At 32.0% G+C, this 19,932-nt stretch overlaps 2 protein-coding genes across 2 annotated transcripts; one reads left to right on the top strand and one right to left on the bottom strand.

Annotated features, from left to right (window-relative positions):
- The first annotated feature begins 3,381 nt into the window (after window positions 1-3,381).
- LOC143055247 (uncharacterized) lies at window positions 3,382-6,398 on the top strand. Its single transcript, XM_076228380.1, has one exon. It carries the CDS (start codon window positions 3,382-3,384, stop codon window positions 5,911-5,913), a length of 2,532 nt encoding a protein of 843 aa, XP_076084495.1. The 3' UTR covers window positions 5,914-6,398.
- A 1,228-nt stretch (window positions 6,399-7,626) lies between these two features.
- LOC143055246 (uncharacterized) lies at window positions 7,627-10,653 on the bottom strand. The gene is made up of 4 exons (XM_076228379.1): window positions 10,649-10,653; window positions 9,748-9,905; window positions 8,628-9,231; window positions 7,627-8,014 (listed from the first exon to the last, which is right to left on the bottom strand). Exons 1-4 carry the CDS (start codon window positions 10,651-10,653, stop codon window positions 7,627-7,629), a joined length of 1,155 nt encoding a protein of 384 aa, XP_076084494.1.
- Between the last annotated feature and the right edge of the window lie 9,279 nt (window positions 10,654-19,932).

The raw sequence follows: 19,932 nt of genomic DNA, 5'->3' as shown, positions 1-19,932 counted from the left end.
CATGCACGTGTTGCAATTCCGTTTCTATCTTTACCCTCATATAATATGAATTTACATTGTCTGTCAAAATTTCCAATCCTTCTTGAGCTCTATTACAGATCCTGTTTATTGTATCTTTTTAATTTGATTTTGTCCTGAACATGCATGCATGCAGAATTTAACGCTGGACACTAAAAGCGAGCATTTTATTATATTTATACAAATGCACATACCTTACTTTTTAAAGCAGGTCACATGTAGATGATTTAAAATGTAACTTATTAAATACAAAACTGCTTGCCAAAGTTAGGTCTGTGATATTTTCTTTTTATCAGATTGACTATATTGTTATAGACCTTATAACATTAAGATTTTTTGTAACTGCTACTCTTCTGAAAGTTTGGCAGTTCTATGTATAAATACATTTTTATAATAGAGGAAGATGTGGTAGGAGTGCCAATGAAACAACTCTCCACAAGAGACCGAATGACACAGAAATTAACTGCTATAGGTCACTGAGCGGTCTTCAACAATGGGCAAAAAGCCCATACAGCATAGTCAGCTATATCTTGAAGGTCCCCAAAATGACAAATGTAAAACAATTCAAACAAGAAAACTAATGGCCTAATTTATGTACTAAAAAATGACCTAAAAAAATGTGTAACCCATCAACAAACGACAATCACAGAATTACTGGTTCCGTACTTTGGGCAGGCACATACATACATAATGTCTGTTTGGTAGTACATTCATGACATTGTAATTTTATATATGTATGTGCGGTAGTACATTCATGACATTGTTATAAATGAAAATCAATTTTCACATATTTTAATTTAATACTCATGTTAATCATTCTCATTGCTGATTTAAAAACAACTTTTGCATTTTGTTTGTCAACCATAAGGTACATTTTTAAAACAAAATAAAGTTGACCTTAAATGATTGTTATAATCATGATAATGTACATGTGAATATTGACCTAAAAGAGACATGTAAAAATCCATCATGTATTTAGCAACAAAAAATGCTCTTCACACATTTTGAGTGAGGATTTATATCCACACATATGAAGCTGTAAAATATTTAAAAAAATTGTTTTAATATCTCTTTGCTCTTGGAGGCTTAGTTCTTATGACTGCTCTCGCCGAGAGCTATATATTTATTAACAGTGGTCAGTCTTTTTTATTCATGGTATATAATCTTTGAGTTTATCACAGTATAAGCATACATTTTTACATGCTCATCTGAAAGAAGCATATTTAAAGAAAGATATTTTTGTGTTCTTAGTTGTTGTCTGATCAAGATTACACCATGTCTATTTATTCATCAAATGTAACTTTAAGAACATTTCACATACTGTTTTAAATTTTAAAATATTGACATAATCAGAGTCATAATGTTCTTTTATTTGAAAATTAAAGCAATGATAATTAAATTACTAAACACATGCTAATCAGTTCTTAATAATGTTCTTGTTGTTAAGCTCCATTCGGGTCTTAATGCTGGTAATTCAAAAATCTTGATTATGGTAATAAAACTGTTTATAATTTGACACCTATTAATAAGTAAACATCCGGTAAGGTACATGAAGTAAAGATCAAACATTTTGGTAATCAGTAGCTTTATGATCCTTCCTCTTAATAAGTTATCTAACTCATGTAATTAAACCACTTTGACATGCAGAAATGTCACCTGTTGTTAACAAATTGATGAAGTCTTTCTAGTTTAATAATTAACACCATAAACAAGGTAGTGTGAATCCCTGGTGTTAGAACTTGAAAATTTTTATCACAGTGCAAAGTAGCCCAACATATCTTGTCAAATTGTTATGCATTATATTAAATATTATAAATTTTCTTGTTTGAAGAAGGAAATATCTTTTTGCAATTGCAGAGACATACATGCACCATTAAACCATTAAAATGAAGTACCAAGCCACTTTGACATTTTGTTTTCATAACAATTATTCGATCATTATTGATATTTGTTGAATAAATTTTAATTTCAAAGTTGCTTACACATAATTATTAAGTTCAAGAAAAAACTTTAATTATCTTTTCAAAATTATTTTTTTCTTGTTCAAAGAAAAATAATCTAAAAACTGAATTGTGACTTTTTGTCCATGACTTTCTGTCCTACATTCTAATATTTTGTCCATTATTTAATTTTTACATTGAAGTAAACCCATAAAACTCCATTTTAAACAATTACATATATATGACCTGGACAAGTAAAGGTAAAATTATGAATGGAATTCCTCTACTTCCTTCTTACCATGTTTACTGCAGTAAGATTTAAATTTGACTGATAACATCAACTATAATACATTTGCTTGACTTTCTAGCAGTTTTAAAAAAAAATCTCTAATTTTTTTAAATAGTTTTTTTATACTTCCACTGTCTGAGGTTTTACAATGTAGTTTGTGACTTAACAGGCTCAACTGACAGGCCATTACTATCTTATGCTAGGAACCGTCATAGAAATAAGGGTTTGGCATTTACATGACGGAATTGATGATTCTTAAAGTTTTTCTTAGGAAAGAATTAAAAACTTTTTAAAGGACATGTACTTTGGTCCTGGACTAATTATGAGGACTAGGATTTTTCATGAAACTAAGAGAATTGTTCAAATTTTATCCATGCACTCTTTCCATTTTTTTTGTTACTCACTGCCCAATTCTAAGGGGACTTAAGGTTGCACTCTGTCTGTCCATCTTGCAAATCAGTTTTCCACGCTTTTTTTATTCATGCTTTAAGATATTGATTTGTTATTTGGTATATAGTTTCTAGCCTGACAAGTTACAGTTCAAATTTGAATTTTGTTTTCTTTGTTGTTTTTGTCCAGAGTTAGGGTCCCTTGAGTAGAAAATGCACTCTAATAATCAGTTTTCCACTCTTTTTTCGTCATACTTAAAGATACTGATTTGATATTTATGTTATATAATAGAGTTAACATGTATGACTATGTTTTGCCATGCTGTAATGAATGCTTGTTATAGTACCATGTCCTTTCACAAAATGGGATTTCCCAGGATTGGAACATTTTGAATAAGACAATGTTTTACATTCAATGTACATGTATTGTATCATATCTACAGAATATCTGATATATATACAAGTTATGGTCATTTGAAGAAAAAAACATGTCATGCGATGATGTTGATTGAAGTCTGTGAACTAAGTCTTTAATAATTTTTTCATATAATTTCAGAATGCCAAAAAAAAAAGACCCATCGCCCAGAGAAGGAAAGGCTATAAAGATAAACGACATAAATCAAATGTTAATTCAGATACAGAGTACCCTTATTTGGACCACAGCTATTGTGCCCACCCTGAATCTGATGACTATTCAGATGGTGAAAAAGCTACAGCTGCAAGTGCACATTATGAACATTCGATAATGGCTGAAGTTTTGAACACTATTGACACAGAAAACAATGGTCAGACATTATGCAGCAATGAGGTAGACATGTGTTCTAATGTAAGTGGAATAATTTTAAGTGATGTGCATAGACATAGTGATTGCCATCTACAAATAACAACAGTGCAAGGACAATGTGAAATAGAAACATCACCAGGTACATATGAGATACTTTATGAAGCATTGAGATGTAGTTTACCTGCACCGTATATGTTGAACTCTACAAGTAGTGATATTCAAATCCTATCATTTTACAACAACTCTGGAAAAACTGTCATTAAATCTGCTATTAACACTTGTAGAAACTTTAAAGTAAATATAAGTATACATCAGATCACCGTGTCAGCTGACCACGAGATATGGGAAGGAATGCCATCAAGTTTCACCTCTGCTAAAGCTGTAGTATTGCTTCTGAATAAACTTTCAAAATACAATGTTTGTATAGGAAATCCGGATGAAGAATTTCAAGATGTGACAGTAGTCGGTGCAGGTATCAGTCATCAAAGTTCACCTGGCATTGTTGCATACAGAGAGGGTGACTTTTGTGCATCTATTGGAGCATTCACATACCATTCAACAATACGATCATCATCTTGTTGTTTGCTTGTGCAACATAACCGTTGTAAGACATGCTCACAGTATAGGAAGTCTTTGAAGTTAAGAAAACAACGTCTCAACCAACAGGCAGAAAACAGACAAAAGCAAGGTACAGATCTTATGCATTCAACTTATAAACACAAAGACATGTCAAGCGAAATGTTAACCAATAAACTGCAACAACAAAAGAAACATATTCAGACACTAGACAGTGAAATTTCAAAGATGAAACGAACAGTTGAAAGAGACATTCTTCAGAAAGGTGTCACACTTGGTGAAATTCAAAACAATGAAGTTAAAGATTTGATGGCTACTTGTCAGGAAGAAGTATACAAGGCATATCCGGATGAGAATTCCTTTCAAAGACTATTCTGGGAGCAACAGATGAAGTTTAACGGGTCTGGTAATGGAATGCGATGGCATCCAATGATTATTCGCTGGTGTCTTTTTATCCGACAAAAGTCTAGTAAGGCGTATGATGCAGTGAGAGAGGCAGGGTTTATAAATTTGCCTAGCACCAGAACATTATTTGATTACTCTCATTATATTAAAAGTGCTACTGGTTTCCAGACAGATGTTGTAAAGATGCTGAAGGAGGAGGCGGCCAAGATTGGACTGTTTGATGAACAGTGGAAGTCGTATGTTGGTTTATTGTTTGATGAAGTAAAAGTTAAAGAAGACCTTGTATATGACAAGAATACAGGAGAACTTGTTGGCTATGTAGACCTTGATTCTGTGGGCAACCAAATTCTTGAAATTGAAAAGGTAACAAACAATACATCATCAAAACTTGCTAAGTTTATGTTGGTTTTAATGGTTAGAGGTGTGACAACTTCTCTTAAGTTTCCCTTTGCTGCTTTTGCAACGACCAGCATTACAGCAGACTTCCTATATCCGATTATATGGAAAGCAGTACAGATATTGGAAAGTTTTGTTAAGTTGAAAGTACTTTTCCTCACATGTGACGGTGCTTCACTAAACAGAAGATTTTTTAACTTGCATAGATTAAATAATGAACTGGTGTACTACACTGTTAATCCGCACGATACCAGTAGAAATTTTTACTTTGTGTCTGATGTTCCCCATCTACTGAAAACCACCAGGAATTGCTTCAGTAATTCGCAGTCTCACAAAAATACAAGACGTTTGTGGAAAGATGGAAAAGACATTTCCTGGTTACATTTAGTTAGACTGTTCGAGGAACATTGTGAACTGGATTTGTACAATCCATGTCCAAAATTGACTCGAGGCCATATTGACATGACAGCTTTTAGCTACATGAAGGTTAACTTAGCAGCTCAAATTTTAAGCGACACAGTTGCAAATGCTCTTGAGGAACTGTATGATGAGCAAGTGTCAGAGACAGTAAATTTTATCCGTAACATGAACAAATTTTTTGATTGTATGAACGTCCGTAGTCTATTTGAGGGTCGCAATAAAAGGAACCCAAATCTGGATCCTTACCGCAACCTACAAGATGTGCGCTTAAACTGGCTGAAGACAGATTTCATGAACTATTTGAGCACATGGAAAGATTCTGTGGTAAATCGTCAAGGTAATTTCACTAAATCACAGCAAGCTGGGATGCAGCTAAGTTACCAGACATTGCAAGGGTTGCAAATAAGTGTGAACTCCATTACAGAATGCACAGAATTTCTCCTGAATGAAGGTGCTCCATTTGTTCTCACACACAATTTCAATCAGGACCCTCTGGAGCAACACTTTGGACATTTACGACACAAAACTGGAGCCAACAACAACCCAACAGTGTATGAAGTAAGAAATATAATGACCCAAATAAGAACAATAGGAGCCCAAGCATTAGCACCAAAGCGTGGAAATACTCAAAGAGGCAACATAAACAGAGTTATTGACAATACTAAATTGCCACGTCGCCGTGCAATTATGTTCTAACTGTCTTTTGGTAAAATTGATTATGTGTAATATGTTTTAAAATTGTTTAAAATTTGGACAAATATTTTTTATCAATGTAATACTCCAATAGTCAGTCAACCTTCAATACTGTTACGTGAATGAGGGACTTATATTAAATCCAAATACACCCCCCCTTTTTTTATGCCACCATGAAAAAAATTATGGTTGATGGCACGCGCCTTCACATGCTTTTAAGATCTGGTAGGAAAGATTTTTTTTAGTGCCCACCAACATATGTTCAATGCATGTATGAGATAAGCATACAATTCAGGAAAAAATCTTTAAAATTGGAACAATTTGTTCAATAACTTAAGGCAGGTCTTTATGGGGTGGCTAAAAATTCATTTTTTGTCATGAAGGGAAAACTGAAGATGACCTTGTTAAATAAGTGTTTTGCTCAAGAAAATATGTATACTTTACATGTATACAAATGTATATAATTCACTATATTGTATTTATAATCAAATGATGTACATAATATTTTTTAAACATATTATCTGCTTATCAGAGCAATACTGTCAGAATTAAACATTAATTTAGATTACTCTACCTACATATTCTGCTAAAAGGTGTTGGTTCACATGTCTCAATTTAACCCATTACTATATAATGCAATCCTGCAATTTTGTTCCCAACATCCTCCGAAAGAAATAGAAGTTAGAAGATATTTTTTTTATAGTTACATCAATGATGTAAAAGGGTTTGGATAATTTAACTCTGTTGTATTTCACTTCTAAATGGTGCTGTTCATGATGTATAATTTTCATATATACATGTATATATATTTTCTATGTATGTTTATATAAATGTTTATCAGTGTTATCAAAAAGTAAATTGATCAATTTATTTACATTTGTGTTTGTGTTTTACCTATTTTTAGCTTTGCACAATACTTTCCTGCAGACTGAATAGGTTTTGCTCATGATGAGGGAAGCATGGTGGTGTGCTTTTGTAAAATAAGACACATAAGAACGGGTATGAATGACAATGAGAAAATTCTTAATGACAAAATATGGTTGATGTATTAGCAATTATAGGATAACAGTACGACCTTCAACATAGAGCATAATCTTACACTTGTATCAAGCTTTAATTCAGGGCTAAATGGGCCATGGCTTTGTATAGTACATTTTAACTTCAATTTAAGAATTTAATTGTCCTTTTGGTATCATACTGTATGGTTGAACACTACATATATATGTATGGATAAATCTTAATGTTTGTATATTTTATTTGCTTGGTTGCTGTCTTATTGGTGAACCCCATACATCTTCATATACATGGACATTTCAGTTTTCATTGTATTCAAGTTTTTTTGTTTTAAATAATTCTAGTGCTATTATTCCAGTATAGTTTTCGTGTAATGAAACCTGATAATCTTGACAGAAAAGAACTACACTTTTATCTGAATTTACAGTAATCATACATGTATACTGATTTATTGGGAATTATTCATATTTTCACAAGAAATTTGCCACGATACATAAACAATTAGGATCAAATTTCAAACATAGAGATGTTTTAATTAGACAAGAAACAATACTTTTTCTATCACCAACCACTTTAACATTGTTTAAAAACCCAGAATAGTTCCTGCTACACAACTTATAGCTAGTATTATAAGTATACATATGATTGTTAATATTTAACAAATTAAATTGTTGATCAATTGATATGACTATAAAAGTTTATCTAATTAGTAACTTTAGGTTTAAGCACTTGTCGTAAACTACTTGAAGGCTTGGAAGGCTTTTTGACATTCTGTTTGTTGCTTTTAGCAAGTTTTCTGCGATGAAGTTTACTCACTGCATTTCCACGAACAGTTAAAAACACATTTACAATGTCCTCCATTAAACACAAAGTATTGTCACTGGCTGGAAAAAGCTCAGAGGCATAGTGCTTCACCATGAATGCATCCATAATCTTTTCTTTTAGTGAGTCTTTACAGAGAGAAGATGCACTTAAATTATCCAAATTTACACTCTGTCTTACAATAATCTCCATGTGACGGACCAGAAGATAAAAATTATCAGTTGGAAACTTGAGACCACCACGATCTTTCTTAAGGGGGTTCGCGGGTCTAAATCATTTATATAGGATTTCTCTATATTTTTCTATAAATGAACTTTATCTTATAGTTAATAGAAAAATAAAATAAAAACGTGGGGTCACCGTTCATTTGCGCTCACAATCTGCCTTCGAAAGAAGCATACATTTTTGTAAAGGTGGTTTTTTTTCTGTTGAAGTAATAGGAGAAATAAAAGTAATATCGAAATAAAAAAAAGAAATTTATTACAGAAATCGCTAAAATTTTACAATAATTTAGTTTAAGTACAGCTTATATGGAAATTATATTAAAAAAGATAGGTCACCGATGAGCTGAAAAAGATATTTCAATTTTAGAGCCAAAAAATGGCATTTTTCCACCAAAGGGAGATAATTTGGAACTTTTTCAATGATGTATACATTTTGAAAGTCATCTGGGGCCAACACGAATTGATTATTTTCAATGATTTTTGTACCATATGATAAAGTAACAACTACAAAAGGAAATAAATAAAATTTGTAATGAAAAACAAATGTTTGATTTTTTTCTGAAATTGTTATACCCTCGAGCCTCCTTAACTGTCCATGATTTAAATTTACTTAGAAATGTTTTGGTATCTGATGATTCTTGCAAACTTTGAACACACAATAACTTTTCTTCTTTAAGACTTGATACTTTAAGTTTATTGTATCTCTTATGGAGTGCCTGAATGATGAACCCAGCAATATAAAACAATATTTTCTGGTCATTATCTGTAAGAGAGTTGTCAAAGGCTTGTGTTTGCTTCATTTTTTTGGATAAATGTTCCTTTAGGACTTGATTCATCAATTCGAGCAGAAATGTCTGTACAAAGTTTGTTATGACTGAGGAGTCCATAAAACCAAGCGATTGAAAGAGGGTGATACCACCAGTCTGTAAAGTGTCGCTTAAACGTATGCGGTGAAAACTTGAAAAAATGGTTTCCCTGTCAGCTTCAATGGTGATGCTTGCATTGTCTTTGAATATGGCACAGAATGCAATGAAAAAGAATTCCTCAACTTTTGGCTTATGCTTTGATACCTGCAGAATGGGCAAAAAATCTGTTGATCCAAATAAAGCTATCATAGGGTCATCTTCAAGGGCTTTAAATGTTGACAGGTATGCATTTGGAAAAATCTCATCTATGGATATCTGGGGAGTTGAAGAGTGTGTATTTTCTTTCTCCTGTACATGTACAAGTACGTCTGGTTTATTAGCCTTGTGGTCTGTTGCTGAAAAGTAAAAAAAATGGTTTATATTTATTGATTTGGATGATTTCCAGTGGCAAATATTACATACATATTGACAGCCACATTAAATTTTTGTTCTTTTATATTTTAAAATGTAAGTACTTTAATACAAATAATTATATATATTTTCCCTTTGTTTAAATTATTTTCATTAAATGTTTTCATAATACTTTGACCTTATTTCAGTTATTTCTTGGAACATGGTTTATTTCTTTTTAAAAAGATCGAATTTATAAAAAAAACTTTCTTGTTTCATATTTTATCAATAAATTTATAAATAATTACGTTTTCCTTTAATTGTGTTTTACAAATAAATTTCTATTATCAGATTTAAAAACATTTTAATGTTGTTTTCCCTTCTCTTTAACATTATTTATAAATATTTCTTGAAAAACTAGAAAACATTTTTTAATTCATTTTTGGAGCATAATTTTTTTCTAAAACAAATGCGTCCTTGTTAAAAAGATGAAGAAAAAAAAACATTTTCGCCTAAATTACCTTTCAATTGTTTTCCATGTTGTCTTGAAGTGTGTCCACGGAACCCAGAGATAGATTTCAGAATCTTGTCACAGTCAGGACATTTGTAACCATCAGTAGCAGTTCCATCTGCACTTAAACTCTTGTCAATTCCCTTGACCTTTTTTGGGGGTGCACAACTGTCTCTAGAACAAAGTCGTCGTCACTATCTACAATTGGGTCAGTATCTGTGTATTCCCCTAACAATATATCTAAATCTAAATCGTCGTCCCATGATACAAAATCTGTCTTGGACATCGTGAATAAGACAACAACCACCAAGCATCAATTTTAATATAGATATAAATATTGAGATGAAAGTTAATTTTAAAAGGGGAAATTCGCCTGCTGACATCTTTGACATTACACAGTAATTTCCTGTAAAGGTAATAATTTTCAATATACACACCTGATCATGGGACCCCCTAATTAACAGACCGATTAATGCTACATGTAAATATTGTCATTATCATTCACCTGCGAATTTGTTTACAATACAAGATTTTAATTCTGAAGGTCTTTGTCCTGGTCCTTAAAACAAAGAAAAATAACGGGGTGTTCCGAGTGATTATTTATCGATTGTCTAGACTACCGCTAATCTCGTTATCATAAGATTAGAGGATGCTGGGTACGAGTTTACACGCGTGAAGTCAGCGAGATTTACAAGTCGCGCATCTCTTTAGTATACATGTCTCTGATTTCATGAAACATTTTTAGAAAATATTTTTAAAACATCGGAGTGATATTGTTAAGAATGTTCTACTTATATACTTTTAAAATGTTTTTCAGAGGTAGAACCTACATATCTTCTGAACATTTATAAAACATTCATACAAAATATCTTAAAAAATATTATCGAAAACATTGTTATGAATATTCTTACATCATTGTAAAAATATTTTCAAAAAATGTTTTAAATAAATGTTTTAAAAATCAAAGAAAAAATATTCACATAACATCACGAAAATATTTGTTTGACAACGTTTTGATAAGACATTTATACAACCTTATAAAAATGTTTTGAAAATGTTTTGTGCTACCTGGGTACTGGGGTGGTGATACCCTCGGGGACTAACAGTCCACCAGCAGAAGCATCGACCCAGTGGTAGTCAGATGGGTGCGGTCCTAACCTTGACAAAAGTTAACTTAGAGTTAACTTGTTGACTGCTTTCTAAGTTAACTTGAGAATTTTTAAGCAGTCAAGCAAGTTAACTTCGTCGTTGGTGGACCAGACCTACGGTCTGCTTTTTTAGGACTGCTGCAGACCTATCGACAAGTCTGCTCCAGACCAGACCTGTGGACAAGTCTGCTTTTGACCAGTCCTGAGGGCAGGTCTGCCCCAGACCAGACCTGTGGACAAGTCTTCTTTTGACCAGTCCTGAGGACAGGTCTGCCTCAGACCATGCAGACCTGTGGACAGGTCTGCTCCTGACCAGACCTGAGGACAGGTCTGCTTTTGACCAGACCTGTGGACAAGTCTGCTATTGACCAGACCTGAGGACAGGTCTGCTTATGACAGATTATCGTTATAAGAGTTTTCATATCAGACTTGAGCTTTCATTAAAATGTGTAAACAATTCAACATTCGCATACACCTTATCGCTATTTGTCCGCCATTACTGGACATCAAACAGGTTCCCGTAAAATTTTGACGTCATAATTCAAAATATCTGACGCCACAATGGAAAAGTGATTGTTGTATGACGCCAATAGTTCAAGCGGAACAGATTCTCGGGTCAAGCGGGAATAGCGATAAGGTGTATTGTTTTTCCACAGATATCTTCTTCTTGTCTCCGTATGAGCCTCCTTTAAATAGGAGCACCACCATAGTTATGGCGTATAAAGGAGGACATTTGGAGCCTGTATCGGTACAGATTAATGTGAGCATTAATTTTTTTTTTATCATTTATTATTTACTCGCTAGACTCTACTGGATATTATGCAAATGCTCTCTTTTATTTGATATACATGTATTCTTATATACATAAAAAATGGCTATACGATCACACAGAGTTATTTTTATTAGAAGTGACTTTATTCTTTATCAAAACAAATATTCAGAGAACATAATAGATATAAAGAAGCTAAACGTAACTTCAAATGTCTCGGACCATTACCCTATATTATTGTCTGTTCTACATCATCAGAAAAAGCTCAATACTTCAGGAAAATCGAAAATTTCAACAAAAACATTTAACAAAAGAATTAAATGGGACAAAATTGATACAGGAAAATATGCAAGTCTCATCTCGACAGAAATTTGTTCAACAAGATGCCAAATACAAAACCGTGAAGACATTGCGAGTGGTTTTAGCACTTTAAATAACATCATAAGTAAAGCTTCAAAAGTTTTTGCTCCTAAATCAAATAAAGGAAAAAAGAAGCCAAAATTACAAGTCATGAATGAGGAAATCCGCAAAGCTATCAGTAACAAGAAAACTGCATTCTATAACTGGAAAAATAACGGAAGTATTAATGATCAGCACAACTACTATCTGAAGCAAAAGAAACTAACAACTTACGAACTGAGGAAGCAATGTCGTTTAGAAATAGCACTTAGAAGAATAAACGAGAGGCAAAAGCTAATTGAATCTAAAGTTTCCGATACCAAAACATTTTTTAGAATGATCAGAAATCAAAGAGGAAAAATGTCCAAACATATAGATGAGCTCAATGTTGATGGTCAAATTTATAACAGCGACAATCAAATAATTAATGGCTGGCACATACATTTTGAAGAACTAGCTAAAAAGTCTGTCAATACAAAGTTTGATCATAAACATTTAGAAAATGTCGAAAAAGAAGTTAAAGTTATATCTGATATTTGCCAAGAAAGATATATCCATATGCAAGTGACTAATAAAGAAGTAGAAAAAGCAATATCAAGCTTGAACAAAAATAAAGCAGCAGATATTTATGGGATCACAGCAGAAAACATTATATATGGTGGTGAAGATTTGAGAGCTTATATATGTGAACTCATAAATATGTCCTTTAAATACTGCTATGTTCCAGACCTACTAAAAATAGGCACATTATTTCCAATATTCAAAAACAAAGGAAACATTAAGGATGCTATTAACTATCGTGGAATAACTGTCACTCCAACCTTATCGAAAATAATAGAAAAGATTCTGAAACTGAGAGAAAATGTAAAAATTATAGAATCTCAAAACCCATTACAAAGTGGATTCACAGAGGATACCACCCCATTAATGTGTGAACTCATCATAGAGGAGTTTGAGAGAGAAAATAAAGACCTAAAAAGACCAACTTATTTAGCTATGCTTGATGGGAAATCAGCCTTTGATGTTGTGGTACATGCAAATCTCATTAGAAGACTATACCAAATTGGAATATCCGACCAATCTCTACTAATGATACAAAATCTGTACCATAATGCTGCTACATGCATTAAATGGAATGGTCATCTTTCAGAACCTTTTCTAGTAGAACAAGGAGTACGTCAAGGTGGAGCTATATCTGCTGACTTATATAAAGTATATGTTAACCCCTTATTGAACCTTCTGTGTGAAACAGGACTAGGCGGGAAAATTGGTAACATAAACTGCTGTGCACCTACTTGCGCTGATGATGTCGCTATTATAGCAACTAATCCTCTTGAGATTCAGTCTTTGGTCGATATTGCAGTTGATTTCAGTAGAAGAGAAGGATATCTCTTACAACCAACAAAGAGCGTCATACTGCCAGTAAGAACAACCACAAAATCAATAGAAACTGAAGAAGGATTCTGGAATATGGATGATAAACCAATGCCAGTAGTAAAAACTGCAAAACATATTGGAATACATAAATCAGAAAAAAACTCAGTCCTTTTAACAGTTGAAGAAAACATCAAAAAAGCAAGGCGCACTTTATATAGTTTAATGGGATCAGGTCTACACGGAACCAACGGATTAGACCCAGAAACAATACTCACACTAGTTAAAACTTATGTACTACCAATTTTAACTTATGGACTAGAAATTTTGATCCCAAAAGGAAAATCGTTAACTATTTTAAATCTATACCACAAGAAATTATTAAAACAGCTATTATCATTATCTACAAATACAGCAGACCCAGCCATTTATATACTCTCTGGCATGATACCAATTGAAGCTGAGTTGCACATCAAAATTTTGACATTATTTGGAACCATCTCTAGATCAGAAAAAACTTCAAATGAGTGGCGAATAGCAGAAAGACAACTTAAATTGAAATCCTTTAATAGTAACAGCTGGTTCATTGATATAAAAAAAATCTGTTTGTTATATAATATAGAAAATATAGAGAAATATCTGGACAATCCACTTACAAAATCAAAATGGAAATCATTTATAGACAATAAAGTGCAAAGCTACTGGACTAACAAAATTCTTGACGACTCTAAGATGTTCTCAACTCTTCAATATATGAACTGTCAATATACTATCGGGAAAATACACCCACTGATTACTACAAAAACAGCAAATAATAGAGACATTGTAAGGATTCCTTCAAGAACTAAAATTGCTACAGGAACTTATATATTTCAATCAAATCGAGCATCATTCAATAAAAACAAAGTCAATCCAACATGTAAACTTTGTAATAAGAGTCCTGAAACCTTGTCACATTTTCTATTGACATGTGAGTCACTTGAAATGGCCAGGAAAAGATCCGTGGATATTATAATTGATATGGGAAGTGAACTTTTAGCAAAATCTTACTTTGTAGAGGAAGTAGAGTTAATTCAACTTATAGTTAATCCCTTCTACTATACTGTGAATAAATGTAACAATGAAATTGTTCAAAATATTGCTGGACAACTAGAAAGAGTGTGTAGACAGCTTATTTATAATCTGCATATGAAGCGATATGATCTGCTAATTAAACAACAAAAATGCGAAAAGAAAAACAATCTTTCGTTAGGAGTATATATTAGATAACATGTGACATTATGCTGATGATCAGGGTGGGAATCTCCACAGGTATCATTCAGTCGCAATCAAATCAAATAGACAGTTAAATAAACCTTAATAAATTTTGGTTATTATATATAGGTGCATACAGATCAAAATTTAAGACAAATTTTTATCTTTTTATTGTCAAATTATATATTAAATGTACATAACGGTGGCATTACAGAAAAGTCACTTTTTACCGATATTTTACTGTGTATTCGTAATTAGAGACACATCTGACCAGGCCAATAACAATGCATCATCCATTGGGACACAAGCACTGTGAACCCAACGATCACAACAACTGCATTGAATGGTGCAATCAACACATTCTTCATCACATTGAACACACGGATATAAAGCCATTTTGAAAATGGAAGACAGCACACATGTATTCATGGCTTTTTATACAAAATTAAAGTGACTTGTAAAAACATTTATATTTGCCAATGAAAATCTTATATTTAATTTTGAGAAAATTTTATTAGAATAAACAAAAATCATCCATTCAGAAGCTTTGTTTTTATTAAAACAATCAATTATAATAATTTTTTGATTAGATTTGAATTGAATATGTGAAAATTCTTAATTACATTTTATTTAATGTTGAGTAAATTGTTATGAAAAGTAATTAGTGATTGGAGTAATTGCATTGCTTTGATGTACTGGTTAAATTTTCAAATCCTTTCTGAAAAACAATTATTAGACAATTCTCTGTATATACAGTAAATTATTTAATACTATATTTTCATAGCGTTTTCCTTTGAAGGCATATATGCAATCTTTCTTTTCTTCATTTCTTACGTTTTCCTTGGTCGCCATCTTGGAAGTACACATATCCATAATTTTATAATGATCAATATTAACTTACCTGCAACTTTTTTTTTTATTTTTAGGTTATAAAATACACTTCTATTATAATTTTATTCAATAATATATGTTTAAAAGTCACTTAAATGTGTTAATATTGATATTTGAAGAGTTATTCGGTAATTACATGAGTTATTCGGATAATAACACTGTTATTCGGTAATTCGAGGTACCGATTGGATTTGACATTCATTGTGTATTATAACATTGTGTGGTGGAGGATTACATATTCAACTCCTTTGGAGGTGTGCCTACATTGGCAGAATTTATATTGATACAGATACAGAAGGCGGATAGAAAGGTTATCCAACGCATCGGAACAATATTCTTATATCACGGGATATCGGCAACATTGTCTACGTTACTTCGTTCCCCGTTGTTTACCTGTCCCTTCCTAAATTTTACTTTATGCATAAATTTATACTTGCATGGATATTTCATTGATATTCAACTTGTTTGCATTGGATTTACTATTCTATTTCCCGCAGAATATTTTAACAGAAATTGTACAGTGTCCGTAAGCATACGGTGTGGTAAAACTATCAACAATCTCGTCAAATTCGTCAGATTTATCGAGAGATTTGTCATTGCCGATATTTATATGGGACGTCCTAAAATTATACTCAATGTGCACTTTAATGAAATAGTTGCCACTTTACGTTTAACTATAAACAAAATCAATCAACCGACATAATAGATTCCAAGAAGAGAACCTCGTATACTTTTTTTTATTAAATCATTGTAAATAGTACAAATGAATTCAGACATGTCAGTGTTGGTACTTTGATGATGTGGCATAATAGTTTTGTTTTACACGTACACCGTCATGAACTCCTATATATATGATGTGACTGTTTAAGTGTTATTATGAATAAAGAGATGAAATTCTGACATTCTCAATTTATTCAGAATATTTTTTGCATTAATAGTTTTCCAATATTATTGATTACGTGTACATTTACGGTCCTACTAAAATGTGAACAGGAGCGCCAGGAAAAGACATTAAGGCGCTCGGTACAATGGTATGCGGGTATATAGATTTGCAAATAAAAGTGCACATATGATCAGTTTTGGTCAAATAGTTTTGTTTTCCAAGTCAGCATGAGGTATTAAAACTACTGAAATTTTGTTACGTATCAATATTTTGAATAAAAGGAGGACACACTGGTATCCTAAATTTATGCGAACAAAAATTTGTTGTTATTAAATTGCAATATTGCTGTCCATTGTCATGATTATATTATACATTGATTCCTGACATAAAAAATATGGCTGATTAATACTATGCGGGTACGTCATGGTGTATATAGATTTACAAATTAAAGTGCACATATGGTCTTTTTGGTAATGCGGTCAAATAATTTTGTTGTACAAGTCAGCTGGAGGTATCAAAACTACTGAAATTTTGTTACGTATCAATATTTTGAATAAAATGAGGACATGCTGGTATCCTAAATTTATGCGAACAAAAATTCGTTGTTATTATATTGCAATATTGCTGTCCATTGTCATGATTGTATTATACATTGAATCCTGACATAAAAAATATGGCTGATTTACTATGCGGGTATATAGATTCACAAATTAAAGTGCATATATGGTCAGTTTTGGTGGATGCGGTCTAATAATTTTGTTGTACAAGTCAACTGGAGGCATCAAAACTACTGAAATTTCGTTACGTATCAGTATTTTAAGTAAAAAGAGGACATGCTGGCACCCTTAATTTAGGCGAACAAAAATTTGTTGTTATTATATTGCAATATTGCTGTCCATTGTCATGATTGTATTATACATTGAATCCTAACATTAAAAATAAGGCTGATTTACTATGCTGGTATATAGATTTACAATTTAAAGTTCACATATGGTCAGTTTTGGTAATGCGGTCAAATAATTTTGTTGTACAAGTCAGCTGGAGGTATCAAAACTACTGAAATTTTGTTACGTATCAATATTTTGAATAAAATGAGAACATGCTGGTATCCTAAATTTATGCGAACAAAAATTCGTTGTTATTATATTGCAATATTGCTGTCCATTGTCATGATTGTATTATACATTGAATCCTGACATAAAAAATATGGCTGATTTACTATGCGGGTATATAGATTTACAAATTAAAGTGCATATATATATGTTCAGTTTTGGTGGATGCGGTCAAATAATTTTGTTGTACAAGTCAACTGGAGGCATCAAAACTACTGAAATTTCGTTACGTATCAGTATTTTAAGTAAAAAGAGGACATGCTGGCACCCTTAATTTAGGCGAACAAAAATTTGTTGTTATTATATTGCAATATTGCTGTCCATTGTCATGATTGTATTATACATTGAATCCTAACATTAAAAATAAGGCTGATTTACTATACTGGTATATAGATTTACAATTTAAAGTTCACATATGGTCAGTTTTGGTAATGTGGTCAAATAATTTTGTTGTACAAGTCAACTGGAGGCATCAAAACTACTGAAATTTTGTTACATATCAATATTTTGAATAAAAAGAGGACATGCTGGTATCCTAAATTTATGCGAACCAAAATTTTTTGTTATTATATTGCAATTTTGCTGTCCATTGTCATGATTGTATTATACATTGAATCCTGACATAAAAAAATATGGCTGATTTACTATGCAGGTATATAGATTTACAAATTAAAGTGCACATATGGTCAGTTTTGGTGGATGCGGTCAAACAATTTTGTTGTACAGGTCAGCTGGAGGTATCAAAACTACTGAAATTTTGTTACGTATCAATATTTTGAATAAAATGAGGACAATCATGCTGGTATCCTAAATTTAGACGAACAAAAATTTGTTGTTATTATATTGCAATATTGCTGTCCATTGTCATGATTGTATTATACATTGAATCCTGACATACAAAATATGGCTGATTTACTATGCAGGTATATAGATTTACAAATTAAAGTGCATGTATGGTCAGTTTTGGTGGACGCGGTCAAATAATTCGGTTGTACAAGTCAACTGGACGCATCAAAACTACTGAAATTTTGTTACGTATCAGTATTTTAAGTAAAAAGAGGACATGCTGCCACCCTTAATTTAGGCGAACAAAAATTTGTTGTTATTATATTGCAATATTGCTGTCAATTGTCATGATTGTATTATACATTGAATCCTGACATTAAAAATAAGGCTGATTTACTATGCTGGTATATAGATTTACAATTTAAAGTTCACATATGGTCAGTTTTGGTAATGCGGTCAAATAATTTTGTTGTACAAGTCAGCTGGAGGTATCAAAACTGCTGAAATTTTGTTACGTATCAATATTTTAAATAAAATGAGGACATGCTGGTATCCTAAATTTATGCGAACCAAAATTTTTTGTTATTGTATTGCAATTTTGCTGTCCATTGTCATGATTGTATTATACATTGAATCCTGACATAAAAACTATGGCTGATTTACTATGCGGGTATATAGATTTACAAATTAAAGTGCATATATGGTCAGTTTTGATGGATGCGGTCAAATAATTTTGTTGTACAAGTCAACTGGAGGCATCAAAACTACTGAAATTTTGTTACGTATCAGTATTTTGAGTAAAAAGAGGACATGCTGGCACCCTTAATTTAGACGAACAAAAATTTGTAGTCAATATTTAAATGAATTAAACTATTGCTGAATGTGGATGCATAGTTCAAGGATGTATAACTAACAAGGACGTATACACCTAACATCAAATATACTTCTTTTCAAAAATATACATAATATGATTGAATTTGATCTCGGAATATATATATATATTCAGTGCCTGTTATCATAAAGGCGTACCACAGGGTTCGATACTAGGGCCATTGTTGTTTAATATATTTATAAATGATATTTTTCTTTTTGTTAAAAATGGTAGTTTATATAACTATGCAGATGACAATACTTTATCTTTTTGTACTCCAGATTTCGATTTATTAATTTCAACTTTGGAATATGATTCAAAAAATACTTATTGAGTGGTTCAGGGTAAATAAAATGCAAGCAAATCCTGACAAATTTCAAGTTTTGGCTGTTGGCAAAAAGACCTTTGAAAAGAACCCATCTATACATATTCAAAATTCGAGCCTCACATGTGAAAAAACAGTAAAATTATTAGGCATTGAAATAGACTACCAGCTAAATTTTGATGTTCATGTCAGCTCAATCTGTAGGAAGGCATCACAGCAATTAAATGTTTTAAAACGTTTAGGCTCATTTTTGGATAGACTTAGTAAACTTACTATATTTCATACTTTTATTCTTAGTAATTTTAATTTTTGCCCTTTGGCATGGCATTTTTGCACTGAGAAAAATTCCAAAAAACTAGAAAAGGTGCAGGAAAGAGCACTCC

This window comes from Mytilus galloprovincialis, chromosome 12 (genome assembly GCF_965363235.1).
Source record: "Mytilus galloprovincialis chromosome 12, xbMytGall1.hap1.1, whole genome shotgun sequence".
NCBI classification, from domain to species: domain Eukaryota; kingdom Metazoa; phylum Mollusca; class Bivalvia; order Mytilida; family Mytilidae; genus Mytilus; species Mytilus galloprovincialis.
Note: the sequence above shows the minus strand (reverse complement) of the source record. Positions and strands in the feature narration are given on the sequence as shown.